General features: G+C 32.6%; 3 protein-coding genes across 7 annotated transcripts; 1 reads left to right on the forward strand and 2 right to left on the reverse strand.

The window, feature by feature from the left end:
* Positions 1–1,689: 1,689 nt before the first annotated feature.
* LOC113864496 (DUF21 domain-containing protein At1g47330) lies at positions 1,690–6,015 on the reverse strand. Its single transcript, XM_027498269.1, has 12 exons — positions 5,715–6,015; positions 5,537–5,613; positions 5,352–5,435; positions 5,144–5,257; positions 4,974–5,060; positions 4,657–4,796; positions 4,484–4,571; positions 3,749–3,822; positions 3,416–3,600; positions 2,841–3,064; positions 2,329–2,375; positions 1,690–2,148 (listed from the first exon to the last, which is right to left on the reverse strand). The coding sequence occupies exons 1-12, from the start codon at positions 5,890–5,892 to the stop codon at positions 1,971–1,973; spliced, it is 1,476 nt and encodes a 491-aa protein (XP_027354070.1). The 5' UTR covers positions 5,893–6,015; the 3' UTR covers positions 1,690–1,970.
* A 2,830-nt stretch (positions 6,016–8,845) lies between these two features.
* LOC113865006 (putative S-adenosyl-L-methionine-dependent methyltransferase SAV_474/SAV474) lies at positions 8,846–11,620 on the forward strand. 2 transcript variants are annotated; one of them, XM_027499304.1, is made up of 2 exons: positions 8,846–9,342; positions 9,971–11,620. In XM_027499304.1, exons 1-2 carry the CDS (start codon positions 8,961–8,963, stop codon positions 10,621–10,623), a joined length of 1,035 nt encoding a protein of 344 aa, XP_027355105.1. In that variant the 5' UTR covers positions 8,846–8,960; the 3' UTR covers positions 10,624–11,620. The 2 variants fall into 2 exon arrangements, with proteins under 2 accessions (XP_027355105.1, XP_027355106.1); XM_027499305.1 differs by having other exon boundaries at positions 8,938–9,342; positions 10,040–11,620.
* A 606-nt stretch (positions 11,621–12,226) lies between these two features.
* On the reverse strand, positions 12,227–16,831 carry LOC113865551. 4 transcript variants are annotated; one of them, XM_027500196.1, is made up of 7 exons: positions 16,506–16,831; positions 16,320–16,427; positions 16,104–16,234; positions 15,645–15,745; positions 14,163–14,222; positions 13,604–13,735; positions 12,227–12,622 (listed from the first exon to the last, which is right to left on the reverse strand). In XM_027500196.1, exons 1-6 carry the CDS (start codon positions 16,699–16,701, stop codon positions 13,651–13,653), a joined length of 681 nt encoding a protein of 226 aa, XP_027355997.1. In that variant the 5' UTR covers positions 16,702–16,831; the 3' UTR covers positions 12,227–12,622; positions 13,604–13,650. The 4 variants fall into 4 exon arrangements, 2 of the variants coding, with proteins under 2 accessions (XP_027355997.1, XP_027355996.1); XM_027500195.1 differs by having other exon boundaries at positions 12,227–12,598; positions 16,506–16,769; XR_003504996.1 differs by lacking the exon at positions 12,227–12,622 and adding an exon at positions 14,742–14,822 and having other exon boundaries at positions 13,668–13,735; positions 16,506–16,769.
* Between the last annotated feature and the right edge of the window lie 1,735 nt (positions 16,832–18,566).

Here is an 18,566-nt window from a genome sequence, read left to right on the forward strand (position 1 = left end):
TATGATTTTTATAACTATTTAATTAAATTATAAAAATACCATAAATTTTTTTAAATGATATTATTAATTATTTGAATTTAATTTTAAAATTTATGTGATATTATATGTGAAAAATAATTTTCTTATACTAATATCAATTTAATAGATAGTAAAATAATAAATTATAATTTGTTAAATATAAATTAAATAAAAATTTTAAATTTAATGTAAGAGTTTTAAGATTTATATAAGTGTAAAAAAATCATGTTTTATTATATATAAATATATATTAGTTTACTTTTTTTTTAAGACCAATTTTTTAGTTAAAAAATGCAAAACATTTAAATATAAGAACTCTGATAAAGGGACATTAAAGTCAATCACTCTATTCAAAAACATATTCGCCTAAATTATTATATGGACAATGTTTATTCAAAAAATGACATTTGTAGACCAAAAATTTACTTCATATAAAATATTAATGTAGTTTATAACAAAAAAATATTTTATATAAGTTAATATTATTTATCTTTAAATGTGCACTAAAATATTGTTTTAATATATGTTTAAAAACGTGTTAAAAAATCTATAAATATAAATATAATATAAAGGCTACAATTAGTAACATTGATGCTTGGCAGTGACACATTTATCGTGGTCGTTGTATTCGTGCATGGCGATGGTGAAAGGTTTTGTCTAAGCGACTTGTTCAAAGATTACCAAACTGAATAAACACAAACAACTTTAAGCATTTTGTTGAATTTTGATAAAGTAATCAGCTCCCCATTTAAATGGAAAGCAGCATATTTTTCAAATTGCTCCTTTTTGTTTTATTTATATTTTGGGGAGCTAGAGAAGAATGGGACATCTCAGTTAGATAAATATACTTCAGAGTTAAACTATTTTCCCCCTAATCAGTTACTTGCTTAAAATTTTCGAACATTTGTGCATAATATATTCAGAAAGTTCTAGCAACCTTTTTGTGTTTGCAAAATGTGTTATATTGGTGTATTTTTTTTAATTTGCTTTAACCGTCTTTTTTGGGCATTCTTCAAATAGAGTCGTAATTTTAGCTCAAATTGTTGGGAGTTTTATTTTCTAAGATTTTTCTTGGCTATTATCTCGTGCATAGAACTATTAACGATATAAAAATTAATAACATTTTTGGTTGGGTTTTTGTCTGGGAAGAAATAATTAAAATTAAAACTATGTTACAAAAATCTATGTTCGGAAACGCTCGTGAAGAGACTCTCTTATCAGTTATCATTCCCTATGTAGATCTATCAAGATCAAGATAGGAGTGCTAAGAAAAAATTCTCTAACAAACTTTGTAACATTTTCTATCATTAGATGAACTTAACTAGAACTAAAAAACATCGAATCACGCTTTTTATTTAATAAATTATATCATAATTTCATGAATCATAATGAATTTCATCCAATTATGTATTAAAAGGAATACTTTAAAAGTGCTACTAACGTTTTTCAATTACTGTACTTCGGCCTTGCTGGATTTGGTACAATAACAGTACACAATCCCTTTGGGATATAAAGCGACATGAATATTTAGCATTCAAATATAAATATAGTCAGCACTCGAAAGACTTAAGGTATGTTTGTTTTCTATTTTTAAAAAAAATTTCAATTTTTATACTATATTTAGAAAAAAATATTAAAAACTCTTTAAAAGAGAAATCAAACATATTCTTAGACAAATTCTGTTTTTATGTTTAGAACATTTTAAAAATAAAAAAGAACTAGATCAGATATTAGAAGTGGTATATTTTGATTCCACTTTCATTGAAGGTTTTCCAAAATGAACAGAACAAAACGGAATAATTCCATTCTGTTTGGTTTTGTGAGCCAAGCGCTATCGGAATGTTCCCTTCTCTATATTAACATAATATCATACAGGGAGTTTTTTTACAAGAAACTATATACTGCTCTTCGTTTTCAACACAAACCTATGTTATTATCTTATTCTAAATGAACTATTGATTTCTGAGTGACTCACTTTCAGAGATTTGATCAATTGTGGTAGGCGAGCCTGTTACAGAAGTTGCTGTAGAAATTGAATTAGTTGGTGTGTGTCCTTGAACTGCTAGAGAAGGCTGTAACAGTTTTGCATCAGGAGCCTTCTCCCTAGAAGCATTCATGTTAACTTTTATCCTGCATTTGCAAGAATTCAATCAATTTCATATGCTTCATACTATAAGCTAACAAAGTTCTATTGCTGCCGAACAACACTAAACCAAATACCAAGAGACATTTTGTCAATTTGCAACAAGGTTATCCAATAAACTGGTGGGGCTTCAGATTAAAGTTAAGAGGGAACAATTTTAAACTTACTTGTTATGGATGTTGACATATTCATCAGTTTCATCAAGTATCTCCTCCTGAAATGCACAAAGATTTAATGAATATGTAAAAGGCAATGGAAGCATGCATGCAACCTGTAATTGTGTTCATAACAACAATAATATATGAAGTAATGAAACTATATGCTCTAGCAACAAAACAACCCATTCTAGCAATTTGAAACATCTACACGCAACAGGAAAGTAATCCTGCAGAAGTCAAATTAAGTAGTTCTTTCCTCAATACACTAAAAAAAATAGCACTTAAGCATCTGTACTGGGTGCACGTATGGCAGGAATATTGGAGGGGGGATTATCTGCAACTGCATCAATAACAAATGGTGCACACAAGGAAGAAAAACAAAGGGGATATTTCATCGTTGCATCAGTTATAGATAGAGTTGCATCATCAGCACTTAAAATAAGGTATCAAACAAACAACAGGACTAAATAATGTGGATCCCAAACCACCACTACTACCTAGAGTTCAGTAAAGCATCTAACCTGAAGAAGCTCTTCAATGACATCCTCCATTGTAATAACACCAACAACCACTTCATTGGGTGGAAACAGTGGTAGGGGAGCATTTTCAATGTCCAGGATGCAATATGAACAACCCTTATGTCGCTTTTTGAAAGCAGGAGTTGCTGGTGGACTTTTCTTTGTTTGTGGAGCACCATCAATCTTAGCATCGGTGATCAAAGTATTGCGTGACTCCAATTTAGCACCTATATATGCAGTCAACAGTCAGGTCAAAAAGGATAATCACTAAGAATTCCACCGAGTAGGTCAACCACAAAGGATCATGATACTAAAGAATGCGACTGAGGCATATGTCTAAAGATACAGAAAGAAAATCACAAACATATGAAGTAAAACCACATGGTGCTGAAAATGACCATACAAGAGCTTCGAAATAATCAGCAAGGTCAGAAAACAAGAAGAACAATGACACTTTTGAGGGAACTAAAGAACAATTTAGTATATCCTGCTTTACGAGTTTAATGCTAACCAAATACGATATTTCAAAAGCATGCACCGAGCAAATGAAGTTTATTTCACTTTTATTTAAATCTCACCTTTATCCAAGGGTGTGTTTTCTCCTTTATTCTTAACACTGTCCTCGAGATCAAGTTGTTCCCCATCTTTAACCTTTTCGGGGGCTTCGTTTTTATTGTTTAGATCCCTATATACAACTGCAATATGACTGTGACCCTTCTGAAATTCATTCAGTATATCATACAGAGGCATGTTCTCTGAAACGCTGCAGAATGAAGAGGAAATCATGAGGACAACCTTCTAATACCGGCATTTCAACAACAATACACAAATAGACAAAAATGCTAATACATATATGAACAAGTTCATAGGTAAGGATAATGTATCTCATCTTATGTATGAAAAAGAATTACCGAGGAATTTTTCTGATGGTCATTTTTCGTAGAGGTACTGCAGCCTTTGAATCAACCATAAAGAGATTTTTAACCTGCACACAAACAAGCCAACAAACCATTAAATTAGAATGAATGAGTGATATCTGTATCAGATATCACACAACAAATCTATTGTATTTCACAGCAACTTGATACTAATATTCTATCACATTACATTTCAGGTATATCCTTCTCACCATATCAGATCCACAATCTATGACAAGGTATATCATAAGCAACAACAATAATCAGGATGAGATTAATGGTTTCAAGCCTGACATTGATCCTCATAAACATTTTCCCTCATCTGAGCTTTAATATTTCTGCATAAAGATCATATTTATATATTTTATGCATTTCATCTGAACAGCAGTTATAACAGTAGACCAAAAAACCAATCCTTGCATTAATTCTCACAAATATTATTCACTACATATAATAGCAACATATCATGTCAAAACTTTGCATCTCATAGTGTAGGATTACTCATTAGAGTAAATTGGTGTAAAAAATAAAAGAGATAATCTTCAACAAGTGAAGGGGAAAGAAGGACTAAACGATCATGTTATAATCTGTTATAGCCGTTGAGCCATCCAATATAATTACAAGAATAATAACAGAACATCAATAATGGAAATTATCATTGACAGGTGAGACCAGCAATCTACAATCCTGAGCATTCACTTACAAAATCTCAGATGGAAGAAAGATTACCAGAACAAGTCCAATAATATTTGTTTTCTCTCCGGCATAAACTGGAACTCTACTATGACCCATTGTCATTATTGAATTCAGTGTCTCCCTTCAGTTCAGGCAGAGGACAAGATTAGAGAAAAAAAGAAGACATAAGCACAGCCGAGGGAATGATAAAGAATTCACAAACCCACAAATTTAGAGTTGCATCCAGATCAAGGGAAAATGCCTTTGATATGGGAGTCATGGCATCTTTTGCAGTCTTCTCAGTCAATTCAAGCGCACCAGTTATGATGGTTGTCTCATCATGAGTTAAATCCCCTCCTTTTCCAGCCTACACAAGAAAACAAAGCCATGCCACGTCAGAGCACAAAGCAAAGCCATATTGAATGAAGTGCAACATAATTTCAATCAAAAGTATATCTTAAAATCATTCAAATCAATATAAATATAAAAAGCAGCCGTTTTATTAATTCGTTCCTAACATGGAATTTCGAATCATACGATATACCTCATTCCCGTGAAAATTCACAAAAGTTTTGAGCTCTGCCCTCTTTAAAAGGGCAGCATGTCCTTTACCCAACATCCAATCAAGAACCTGAAAACATCACAATCTTCATCAGATTTTTTTTGTTACTTTACAATATCATTCACATATTCAGACTGTAAGCATTAACATACCTTGCTGATGGGATAAGAGACGGGGAAGAAAACTACAAGAAGAACACGAACAAACGGGGCTAGTGTTGCCCCAACCGTTAATCCATATCTTGTACAAATTGCTTGCGGCAATATCTGCACCAGTTAGGGAAGAAGGAACCTTGAAAATAAGTCCCAATTCCAGTTTGATTACATATTGTTATTAATCATCACAAGAATAAAAATTTACCTCGCCAAACATGAGAATAAGGGTGACCGAAATCAAGATTGCTGCGGCAGGATGCACGAGTGCATCAAGAAAAATGGGAAGAGCCTAATCAAATTAAGCAAGGTCAAAATAGTCAACTCCATTTCCCCAAACAAGTAAAAAATAATAATTAAATCACTAAATTGACGGCGTAGCAATAACAGCACCTCCATGGCTAAGGAGTTTCCAATTAAAAGCGTGCAAAGCAAAAGGTGCTGGTTCTTAACCACTGGATAAATTTTCGCTGCCAAATAAAAAAAAAAAAAAAAAAAAAAAAAAAAAGAGTGATTGGAGAAATTGGAAAATTAGAATTGTTAGGAAGAAAAAAGGGTATAGAGTAGAAACCCGCATGGATGCGATCCTGAGGACGACCAGATTTCATGAGAACTTCGAGGTCGACGATGCCCAAAGACATGAGTCCCAAAGTGAGACCAGCCATAAGGCCAGCAAAACACACCAACCCTATTATCACCAACACGTACAGTGAAAACTTTGTTCCACAGCACGGCACTTCCGCCGCCATCTCTCTCTTGACACACTCACTCAGAGGTTGTTCACTTTGTTCTGTTTTCCTAAGGTCTGAGTTTAGGTGGTTACACTGACGAGGCTTTTTCCTCACGTTGGGATGTCATCCTCTTTCTTACGTAAAAATGAGTTTCAAACATACATATATTAAATAATAATATCGTTGAAAAGGAAGAACCTAATTCTTTTCTTCTTTTAATTTTTACGGTGCTGGTTGAATCAGTTTTCCCAATTGGGAGGCTGACTAGTCATTTTTATCCTTCTTTTACTTCGTCTTCTGCTGCTAAGATTGTGTGACAGAAAATTGTATTTAGTTCAATAATAATATAAAATAACATGGTTGTTGATCAGAGTTGTAAATAGCGCCACTGATTTGGTGACTATTGCTCTTCCCACGTGTAAAGCACGTGAATAATGCAATTTTTTTTATGGATGAAGATAGACTCATAAACCGGTAGTTAACTAAAGAAGAAAACTAATAGCTAAGAAAATATTAAATTGAAAATATAAATAGTGAGTAGGAAATTTGGTTGATTATTGTGATGACATATTTTGAAGTTTAAAAAAAATGCTTATAAAAATATTTATAAATCACTTACTAACAAAATTTTTATATCTACAGTAAATATTGAACATGCATCTCGTCAGATACGAATCCAATCTTGATTGCATATTAACCTTCCTCTTGAGTAAAGAACGTTTTAGATGCATAAATGGGATAATATTCCACCAAAGCGGATCCACGGGACAAGTATTTCTTGGCTTCTGCGTCATCTTGCTTACATTAAATATTTGGATTAGATGGAAGGACGGCTTGCATATCTGTTTGTTCTTGTGTCTTTTAACCAAGTTGAAAATTTGGAATCCGTAATGGTTTTGGTATCACAATCTATATGTGGCTGTGATAAATGTCAATTAGCATTATAAAAGACCTAGTTAATAAATTAAAAGTTATTTTAAAAATAATAATATATTTATCTAACACAGGTATTTTGAAGTGTGGGTTAGATAGTGAACATATTCTGTAACTTACAGGTACTTATCAAAGTGGGTTAGATCAGTGAATAGACGCAACAAGACAGGTGACACTTAACACGGATACCTGCTGCCGCAGCTGAAAATGAAGGTTGTATAGTATGAAGAGGTTCACGGTGATTAAAAGGATTTTCCTTCTATAGGGCGGTTTAGCATGCATAAGATTACATGTTCTAGTTACCAAAAGAAGAATTGTTGGGTTAGCATTCATTCTAGATCGAGTTCAAAGCGTGGGATGTTTTTGTCCTTTTCAATTATTTTAGTTAATGTTTATTAAGCATTAATGAGTTTGGATCACTAATGATTCTTTGAAGATTAAGTTGGTACAAGACTCACTTTTTTAGGGACTAATCATATGATAAAAATTAAAGAAAATGACAGAAAAATTGAACTATTTATGATTCTAAAAGATTAAAAGCATGTTTCTTTCCATTTTTAAAAAGAATTTGTTTATAAATAAAAAATAATTTTTTTTATTTTTTATTTTTTATTTTTTAACTGAAAACAATCATGTTTTAAATTTTTTCTTTTATTTTTCCAAAAAATAAGCGTCCCTGTATATTTTTTTTTCCAAAGATCGGCTTGGGCCTTCCGTTATTTAAAAAAAAGCGAGGGTAAACAGTAAATAACCCATTGCAAAGTGCAAACCTCGGACTTCTACCGATATATTGGTGCTGATATAAAATAAAACTATGCAAAATTATATATTTCTCTCCGTAAACTTTTTAAAGCGAGTTTGTTAATACAGTGTTTAAATAAGGGTATACTTATCTTTGATATAATTTTAAAAATAAGTTCAAGCCTTTAAAAAAAAATTATAGTACTTGCAAGTTGCAAATTCCCACGGTCCTAGGTATTTTTGGAAATAGAAAAAAAAAAAAGAAGAAAAGAAAAAGATGGTGTCATCGTACGGGTGCCTGTATCCACCACCTGTCCACCTGTTGATGGCTTGAAAGTTAGGTTGTACAATAATTTATTAGATATTTAATTAATTGTAAAAACTACTCAACATAAAACAAAGAAACTGCAAGACATCACTATATGATCGCTCGTTAAGGCGTTTGACAGCACGACATAAAAAATGGCAAACATTTTTTACTTTGTAATTCAACAATTTATATGAGTAAGATTATCTGATTAATATTGATTAGTAAGCATAAAAATACACATAAATCTAAACAATTGTTGATCTAATTATTTATGGTCTAGGTTTTAAAAACTTGAACCGAAATTAAATCAGTGATAATGAAATCATCGATCAATTAGTTCAACTAACCAAATTAGAGTTTCAATCGGATTGAAACGGATAAAATAAAATAATAAATTATTAAGTCAGAAATATAGCTGTTTCACAGCATATTAGATATTTTTTACTTTTTTTTTATAAGAAACAAAAGACTAAATCACTAAAATTAAGAAAAATAATTAAATATATTATATTTTTATAAATATAAATTTTATTTTAAAAATATTTAAGATATTAAATAATAAAATTAGTAATTTATATATTTAATGATACTAATAAAAAATATAAAAAAATTTAATAATTAATGTATCTTTGATTTATCATTTGTTTTTTAATAATAAAAATTAAAAAAAATTATTTTATTTCTTATGAAAACGAGTCGAAAGAGTAATTGATCTTTGCTCAGCAAGCAAAACCAACCCTAGGAGTACTTGTATCGTAGCTTATAATCATGTACTGGATTGTTATCCAAGTTGAGGCACCCACAGCAAGCAATAGTAATTAGCAGTGGGAACCACAGAATGTCACTTTTGTACTTAAAAAAGGACAGCAAAGACAAGGAGAGGTTGGGTCATGCAATTGTGGTAGTCGTGGACTACATTGTTACCTTGCCTTTCACTAAGCCAAGAAGCTGGATACGATTTAGGCACCCCTCAAGCGTTGATTGTGTGTGGTTCTCTTTTCCTTATCCAAAGGCCAAATCTTTTAAACTCCTCTATATCTAAATAGCATACATTATCTTCTTTAGAAACCTCTTAATCCCCTATTTTGCGTTACAAACAAGCATGTCAGATAAAGTAAATGGCTTGCCTGAAGACCAAGCATGGCAGGAGTTAAAGCTTCCAGAGTTGTTGACGAGTGGGGCTGTTAGAGAAATTCATGCAACTATTGAGAAAGAATGGGATTTCCTTCAAAGGTCAGCTTGCCAAACGGCTGCGGGAAGGGCTCTGTGGAAGCATGTGGTCCATGATCCACTCGCTGACTTACTGGCAGGGGAGACTTACTTGAGAAACCTCCATGAAAAGATTATAAAAGATCGTCTCAACAATGCCCGTGAAATTTCTGGGGTCATTCTTGCTGTTCGAACCCTTTGGGTAGATTCTAGACTACAAGATGCTCTCAATTCCCCATATGGCAGAGAAGCACAGGTTGTTCTCCTTGGTGCAGGTTTGTGAACACTTGGCTAGATATGAATTTCATTATGTCCAAACAGCTTTGACATTTTCCTTTTTAATAGTCATATTGCCAATTAATCAGCTAGCTAAGCTAATTAACCATTTTTTTGGGGGTGTAAGTCAGCCAAGTTAATCAGAATACTTAATTATTTAAGTCAATGCGGCTGCTTGATTCTGTTTCTTCAGAAAATAGCAGTAGAAAAAAAAAATTTGAGGGCGTTTGGGTGAATTACACCTTCCAGATCGTGTTACAACACATTTGAAGGACAGCTTCAGGATTTTTACAAACCATTTCTTATATCATCACTGGTCACTTTTAGACCACAGCAATCCATAACGACATGCCAACCTAGTGCATATATCCCCATTTTTTAGTTTTTTGGTAACACGCCTCTTCCCAGATAATTCGCAACGCAAATTCCTCTCAGAACCCCTATAAAATGAGGGCGGAAGGGGCGTATAAAGAGAGTACAGAATCTGAAATACCCATACCGAAAGGATTGAAGTGACCCGAGAGTAAAGCCAGTAAAGAATCTGAAATACCCAGCTAATTCCACACATTCGTAAACTTGCCGGACAAAAATAAAATATATCTGATGGACTTGCAACTTTTAATGTAGGAATGGACACGAGAGCATATCGTTTGAGTTGCTTGCAGGACAGTGATGTCTTTGAGGTTGACTTTTCAGACGTATTGGAGGTAAAAACCACTATTTTACAAGCGGCTAAGGACTCCGCATACGACCCCCAGCTTATTATGTCCAAAGCCAAATCCTTAACCAGAGTAGCAGCTGACATAAGAGAAAGTGACTGGATGGAAAAGCTTCAGATTGCAGGTTACTTGCCTCAGAAGAGCACTGTTTGGATTCTAGAAGGTATCCTCTACTACCTCACCCAATCCCAAGCCATGCAAGTGCTTAGGATTTTAGCTAACAAATGCGCCCTAACCCACACGGTCCTCTTAGCGGACTTCATGAATAAGTCATCAACCACGCTATCCAATTCAGCCTTCAAATTTTACAGCGACTGGCCAGATCATCTCTTGCCATCCATTGGCTTCACTCATGTAAAGCTTTCACAAATTGGAGACCCAGATGCCCATTTTGGTCTCTTGAATGATCCGTTAAATCTCTTCAACAAGCTTCGCAGCTTGCCTAGATCATTACAAACCAATCCAGACGATGGAACGCCGTGCTGTCGATTGTACTTGGTGGAAGCTTCTGGTTCACCGGAACAAAGTGCTGGGCATAAAGGGCCTATTAGTCAGTCCTGATACGTACATATATTTGCCACCAATTCATGTCTACTCATAATCTTGTCTTAGTTGTCTGGATACAGCCTCATTGATTGTATCGAACAATTGCACATGGAAAGTGAACATCATATATAATGGCAAAATCGTGCAATGGATGTTACCCCATGACCCATGTGATGTTGCTCGTCCAATTTCTACCCCCATGGCCAAGTGCTAGAGGGGGCTTGATGGAAGACTAAAACTTTTTTCTGTTACATGTGGAAAAAATATGCTATGTACAAAAATAATGCATTTAGTAATATCCTTAAATAATAGTATTTCTTATTTCTTAACCCGCGGACCTTTCGCCAATCCATACGCCAGCCCTTAACTGAAACTTCTGTCTGACAAAATCCACATGGTTTCTTCAAATCAAAGCGACCCGTTTAACAAAACTAAGTAATAAACAAAAAAACAGTACAATTTATTCAATATATTCGATCCATAAAAATGAATCAACAATTTAATAAATGTTTAGAATTCTTTCTTGAAAAGATTTTTAATTTTTTTAAGTGCGTTTTTTAATATTATAAACTTATGAATCTTATTTCTAACATGAAACTTTAATGTTATTATATTACCTGATTATATTCTAAATAATAAAATTGATCAGAAGTAAAAACAGATCCCCATTTTAAAATCACTTGTTACTTTTCTCCCACGTACAATTTGAAACTACAACAAAATCTTCAGATCCTGCCATTCGCTGAAAATTGCTAGCTAGTACCAACTACTCACATGAAAAATAAATATATCAAAATCCATCATTAATTTTAATCAAACTTCCTATTTTTTAATATATTTAATTTAATATTTGTTCAATCAAATGCAAATGGGTGAATTTGTGGAATTTTTTTTGCGGCAACTGTTTCGAACTAAGCAGTTTCCTCAGCTAACTTTTAGTGACTGAAAAGAGGGAATAAAAAACAAAAACCGAGAACAGAACGCAATGGAACAAAATCCTGTAATTTGTACTGTGTTTGATAAAAAAAATAGAAAAAAAAAAAAAACCAACGATATATTCCATCTTTAACACACTAAAACATAGAATGAAACCTTGATATCTTGTTCTGTCCTGTTCTCATCTGTCTACAAAATGAACCTAGTTTTTTTAATCAAGTATATGCAATTATGGAACCAAAACCTCCTAGCTCATCAAAATAGTTGTCTCTCCCAACAATGCAAACAAAAATATGGGAACTTGTACATCTATAATCTGATGATAAAAGCATCAACAAAAATGAAAAAGAAAAAGACACAACTTAACAAGGTGTATCAACAAAAATGTCCAGTAAAAATCACAATATATCATAAAATATCGTGAGAAGTTCAGAATATAAATTAGAAATTATTTTTTTTATGTATGTCCAAGAACACACAACAAAAACCTACACATACTAAGTTTTTATTGAAAATAAAAAGATATAACAAGATCCAACACATTGATAGTATTAATTACTATAATTTTCAATAGAAAGTTTCTATTTATTGATTTCTTAACATGTTCTCTCAGGCTCACATTAGAAAAACTGAATTAGACAAGCAATAGTATGCATTTGATCCCTTTTGTTGACAACCCGGACATTCTTCACACAGTCCAAACAAGCAAAAGCAAATTAGGAAAAACATAAAATTTACATATCTTTTGGCTGATTTTAAGAAAGTGATTTCAGAACTTTCTAGCATATACCCTTATTAAAGAAATGACTAGAATTTATTACATTATCAGTAATTGAAATTATGACAATACTCATTAATATAGAAAGCATAAAGCTGTAAAAAACGTGTTTCCTCTACAAAACGAATCAGATGAATTAATGCATCAAAAAGCATAGCAGATATGTATTGAAAGAGTGCTTACAGATTTTAGATTGAGAGAACTAGTAAGTAGCTTAACTAGGGCAAAAAAAATATTGTTATTTTCAGCAGTCAGCACACAGATGATGGCAGAAAACTGATGCTTGCACCAATAGTTTTCCTGAAGAACAAGTGAAAGTATTAGCAAACAAATAATGCGCAAACCCCAGTTCATAGTGTGAGGTTGCTAACAGTTTGGGGGTAAGAACAAGATTCAAGTATTTGTTAATTATGAAGCATATACTCTAACACAAACACCCAACATGACATGAACGTTCCAACACAGCTAACGCCCAAAATATAAGACATTGGAACATCACATAAACACACACACACACCCCACAAATAGAGAGAGAGAGAGAGACTCAAATGAAATACATGCAACATAATAAAAGATCAAAATTAATAGTGTGTATATTCTTCTATATTCACCTTTTTCTTATGATAATGATGCTTAAAAAACATTATTAAGAGACACTATTTTACAATGTACGCACTAAATCTCTTTACAAAAAATCCCAAAACATGATAATGAAATTATATCTTTCAAGAGAGGTGTATTCACCTTCTCAATCTAAGTTTTACATTTTTCCCCTATAATAATGTGTCTCACAGAAAAAGGTGAGACATAAATTTTTAATATATTATATTATATTTCAAGTTGAGTTTTCTAATAGTATAGAAAATGATGATGATGATAATAATAATAATAATAATAATAATAATAATAATAATAATAATGTTAGTAAGTGTTCATTCACAAGGAGATGTCAACTTGAGTGTCGATGTTGTTTGGAGGTATCCATTCAAGTGCCCAAGCAGACCAAAAACATATTTTTAATAGTGCCCAATATGTGTCAGATAGGGGTTAAGGAGGTAACACTGGCAGTTTCAGAAATGTACCCAACATTATGACACTTTAAATAGAAGAAATGTCTGTGCATACAGTATACACTAAAATGTTTGCAATTGCAATTTATTAATGACATTTAAGACTGGATACAGATAATATTGACAGCAATTAAAAAATATAAAAAATCAAAGGAAAGCAGCCATAATAAAACCCTGAATTCAAAATATATAGACAGAGGCACATTCTTACACGATTTTAACTTTCCCCATTAAAAAGTAGGAGGCTATCCTTTACAATCAGATTTCAAGGCAGTCCCTGATTCCCTGCTCAAATTTGTCAAGAGAAGATATGGTATCCGATACAGCATTGGCCATCTTTCTTCTGAGGGAAACAAAAAGAGTGATTTCAAAGGCAAGCCATCAAATCAATAATCTAGAATGCACCCCAGAACAATATGTATAAGCATCCTGAATTATAACATACAGCAATATGATAAAAATTAAGGTCATTTACAATTTAGAAAGGGAGAAACAAAACAGCACCAAGACAGGCAATTCAATCAAGACCAAAAATAAAAATAAAAATACATAACCCATATCTGTGTTTTGACTTAAGATGGGACAAACATTAAAATGGTCTCCATATTTAAAGGGTAGCTACAGTTCTATAAGTGAATCCATTAATAGTAAATACTATCATTTTTTGAGTGAGGATGCATACTTTTTCAAATAATAGCATAAAGAATTTTCTTAGAACAAAAAAAAAAGGTCTTCTTCGATATTCCTGTAAGGCATTATCAAAGAGATACCTATCTGATGCAAGTTGAATGTTGGTTTCGCTTGCCAGCCCACTGATAGAGGTGAAAGATCTGCATGATAGGAAGCAACATGGGAAACAAGCATTCACTGTCAGATGTCATCAAATTAGGTAACTTGCTTTAGGTATACTATTGGATGAAGATAGCATGTAAAAAATTTAAGGAAAAAAAGAAGATACTGTTTGAGCATCAAAACTACAAGATAGAATAGAAACTATGGAATTTATTCTCAACTGATAAGGATTAGCTCTCCTGAAGGCTTAAGGGTACGCTTGGGTGTAAGGTTTTGAAGGGACACATAAAGGAGGGAAAATTTCTTATTTTTAGATTAAGAGAGATATATTTTTCTGTTGATAAATAATATTTTATACAATAATCAAAATATTAGAATATTAAATTTATGCTAATATATCATTTTATTTCATTTTAAAAAATTATCAAATCAGATAATTTTTTTAGAAATAAAAATTTGGCCCTCCCTACTATTTCCTTCAAAAACCTTATTCTCAAACATATCCTAAAGAGATAGGTAAAAGCTCAAGAACAAGAATAACTTCATCACAATTTTACCATGCCCCCATCACAGAAGAGCCACTTGGGCTTCAAGTGTACGCAGCATAAAGGCCCACTGCTCACTTCAACCTTATAAAACTGAATTGGAGTGGCAAGGATCAAACTCTTGACCGTTTGGCCTTTATAGGCTCTAAGACATCGAATTAAGAACTAACTCTCCTAGTAGCTAAAGTGAAAAGGTGAACGCTCATGAATGACTTTGTTATATTCTATCAATTACCATGACACAAGAAAAACCCTTGAATAATATTAGTAGCAGAAAATAGGAATTTCATCTCCATTTACACATAGCAAGCCCTTTGTAGGTACTAGATAGGATATAACTAGATTGGCAAGTAAACAATCTGCTAGAAATTTTGTGATCTAACTACTATCAATCTGCTGGGAAGAAAATAAGTAGTCATGGGGAGTTTCTGACATATAATGAAACAAGCTAAAATGCTGGGTATAAGGTTCCCTCACACATAAAGAATTAGATGTTGAAAACAATATATAATAGTAAATCATGCATAGGAATGAAGTAATTTTGCCACTAAATTGCACTTCAAACTGTTCATTTCATTACAAAGAAATACCAAAGCAGCATGGACACCTAAACTTAAATAGAAATACAATCATAATATTGCAAAATAGAACCAAAAGCAATTCTTTTAAGGATCAGCTAGTTTCTCTATATCTGAATTCTGAACAAAAAAAAAAACTATCGAGTTAAATCAACCATTTTGCTAATATACGTGAAGTAGATAAACATTACTCTCAAATAAAGAAGCTGCTTCCGATATTTTTTCACTAATTGGAATCATTCGGACTCAAAAAATTAAATATTCAATGTAAAGAAAGGATAAGAGGACCACCAGATGGTGTAGTAGGCCAAAAGCACACATGCTAGCAAATCGATACCTTATAAGATTATCTAGCAAAGCTTCCGCTTTCAACTTTACAGGATCCTTATTTCCAAGCAAGGAGGCTGCATTCTTCACAATCAACCGAAACGTGCACACCTGTTAGTATAAAAGATAGCGAAGCCAAATTATGTGCAAATCTGAATGTTTTTTGCACTTGAGCTAGAATGCTTTTAGGGGAAAGGGACATGAAAAAGAATAAAGCAATAGCATCCACCTTTACACTTGAGCTAGCGTGTTGAACACGAGACCTATCTATCAGTCGTCATTTGATACCCCAAAAGCATAAATCCATTCAGTCCAATAATAATAAAAGTTGAGTTATCGGTATTTACTAGCAAACATTTGATAATTGACAGTCCATAACCATCGTCGTTTTCTATTTTCCAATTATGCCATCCAAACCCTAATCATTAAACACATTCAAATTATGCATGGCATTAGAGGACCAACAAACCTCTACTCCGGTTTTGGCTTGGAAAGTGACGAAAGAATTTCTATCCTGTGGGACGCAATCCCTGGCAGCAGATCTAAAGAGCTGCTGAAATCTCTGCAAATCCTCATCCGTATAAGCAGCGTCGGGTTCCGCTGCAAAAAGGAACCGAATCAAACCCTAACTAAGATAACAAGCCACGCGAGCGTGAATGTAGCAGAAAAGAGGGAAAAGACATACTGAGTGAGAGATAAGCAGAACGAAGGGTTTCGCGAGAGGCATCGACGGGGGCCAATAGGAACTTGGATGCTTTCTTCTTTTGCTCTTTCAGCCAATTCTTCGGTCCTGCTGCGCACAAATTTCAGGAATTAGGGTTTTCATTAATACAACGTGTAACAGACAGTGAAGAAGAAGAGTGGCACATACAGATGCCAATGTCAATGGCGGAGGCGGAGGCAGGTGCAGAGAGAGAGAGGAAGGAAAGCAGAGCAATGTCCCTGCGAGAGAGAATCGAAAAAGCAGAGACGTTGCGTTTTGGCGGGAGTGAAGAGCGCGCAGTAACGGTGGATAAAAAGATGCCCGAGAAAGAAGAAAAAGGCGAAACGGTTGTTGGCAACGGCATTGTTATTGTTTGCTTTTGCTCGCCACGCCTACGTTACCTTGCGCGATTTGTTCCCGTGTTGTTTTTTCGGGTCGTAGTGTTGCACATAACATTTTTCAGTTTCGCAACACTACGGAGGAAAATTAACATTACACGTTATTTGACAACTTTTTTATTTATATCAATTCATTGAATAATTTCAATGTGTTTTTCATTATTAAAGTTAATGTTAATTTTTAACGGATTGTAAAAATACTTAACAAATCAAATAATATAGTATTAATACTTCTCATAAACCAAATGCGAAAATATTTAAAAGCTTCTGTATTCAATTTTTTATATAATCGTCTTTTATAAAAAAAAATATCGTCTGTTTCAATTATTTTTATATAAATATATAAAGGGGCCTAAACCAAAAAAACAAAACGAAATGCATTAGAATCACTTGGGAATAGTAACATCAAAACTCGGGAGTGTTCATACACTACTCGACCTAAAGCCTGATCAGAAGCTACATTGACTAATATTATCTGCAGTTTTATGGCCTCTCCTCTTTGTGTAATCTTTTTAAATTGTTTGTATGAGAAGAAAGAAAGAAGGAGGGAGAAAAGGGAGGTCGAATTGTTTTATCACCGGAGAAGCTTTTGAGTGGGATTCACATTTAAGAAAACAAAAAACTCAGGTTAGGGAGAAGTAAGAGAAATTTTAGTCGTTGGGTTTTTTAAATTAAAATATTAAATAACAAATATATGACAAAAAGATATAAAAATATTTTAATAAAAAATCCTTCAATTTAATTAATTTTTTATAATTATTTGTAATGTTGTTTAACTTTTGTATTATGTTTTTACGCGTTCAAGCAATAAGAGAAATTATTAAAATTAAAAAAATTCCGTCAACTCGTCTAAATAACATTTTTTTATTGTATTTCTTCTCATTTTAGTGTTTTTCTTTTGTTCATTTCTCATCTAAATGTATAACCAATATTTCTTAATTTTGTCCAACAACTTTTCAAATGTGTTGAATTGACAATCATGTTGATGTTATCAAGATTGCTACAGTGATCCCCTAATAAGCCATCAAAGAAACAAACTGTACTTATGAACTGTTGATTCTCTAATAAGCCCAGTAAAATCTAAAGAATAATTACTACAACATTGGCATCTGTGTGATATTGATGGTGGCAAAGGGTGAGGAATATGAAAAGACGTTATAACATTAAAGTTAATAAGAGTAATGTTAGCAAAATTCTTTAATTATTTCTTTATAACACATCACTAATTAATAATTAAAATTTATTTAAAATTATAAATATCATGAGGGTTATATTTTTTCCATTCATAAATTAATATTAATTTCTTATATTTTTTAATATTTAATAGATTTTAATAACAAGTAGTGTGTTGTTAATATTTCTCAAATTAATAATAGTAGGGATAGGCACATGTATCCGTTTAGTGACATATTTTAGTTATATAGTACTTTAATGTGGATGATACACTCTTAAAATATAAGAGTGATGTTGTATGATGGAGTGGCATAAATATGAAATATTATGGTTGCTCAATAAATATAAGTGTGATCCTTGACCTTGTTTCTTTGCGGTAAACATGTATAAATCATTAATAACCCTAAACATGTTTAATTGACAGCAAAGTAGACTTTTAACCTATGTTACAAAGTGGACCAACAATAGCCTTAAAATGCTTAGAAGTTGTTTTTTCACCTTTTTCAGTTTTTTTTATTATTATGTTTTTCACTCAAATGTACTACGTTAATTAAAAATCACTGGTTCATTTATTTTAATCGTTTTCAAATGTAGTCTAATTCAAAAAATTAAATTTCAAAAACTTGTATGAAAATTGCTTTTGGAAAGTTAATTATGA

Source organism: Abrus precatorius, unplaced genomic scaffold, assembly GCF_003935025.1.
Source record: "Abrus precatorius isolate BTA unplaced genomic scaffold, Abrus_2018 Scaffold4, whole genome shotgun sequence".
NCBI lineage: Eukaryota > Viridiplantae > Streptophyta > Magnoliopsida > Fabales > Fabaceae > Abrus > Abrus precatorius.

Bases quoted from the DNA above. Each gene is read 5' to 3' on its own strand.
- LOC113865006 (XM_027499304.1), top strand. From the start codon at position 8,961: ATGTCAGATAAAGTAAATGGCTTGCCTGAAGACCAAGCATGGCAGGAG. The intron at 9,343-9,970 runs GTTTGTGAACAC...CTTTTAATGTAG, and splicing joins GGTTGTTCTCCTTGGTGCAG to GAATGGACACGAGAGCATAT.
- LOC113864496 (XM_027498269.1), bottom strand. From the start codon at position 5,892: ATGGCGGCGGAAGTGCCGTGCTGTGGAACAAAGTTTTCACTGTACGTG. The intron at 5,061-5,143 runs GTATGTTAATGC...TGATGTTTTCAG, and splicing joins TCTCTTATCCCATCAGCAAG to GTTCTTGATTGGATGTTGGG. The intron at 3,823-4,483 runs GTAATCTTTCTT...GTTTGTGTGCAG, and splicing joins ATATTATTGGACTTGTTCTG to GTTAAAAATCTCTTTATGGT.
- LOC113865551 (XM_027500196.1), bottom strand. From the start codon at position 16,701: ATGCCGTTGCCAACAACCGTTTCGCCTTTTTCTTCTTTCTCGGGCATC. The intron at 14,223-15,644 runs GTATCGATTTGC...CCTATCATGCAG, and splicing joins TTGCTAGATAATCTTATAAG to ATCTTTCACCTCTATCAGTG. The intron at 13,736-14,162 runs GTATCTCTTTGA...TGTTTCCCTCAG, and splicing joins ATTCAACTTGCATCAGATAG to AAGAAAGATGGCCAATGCTG.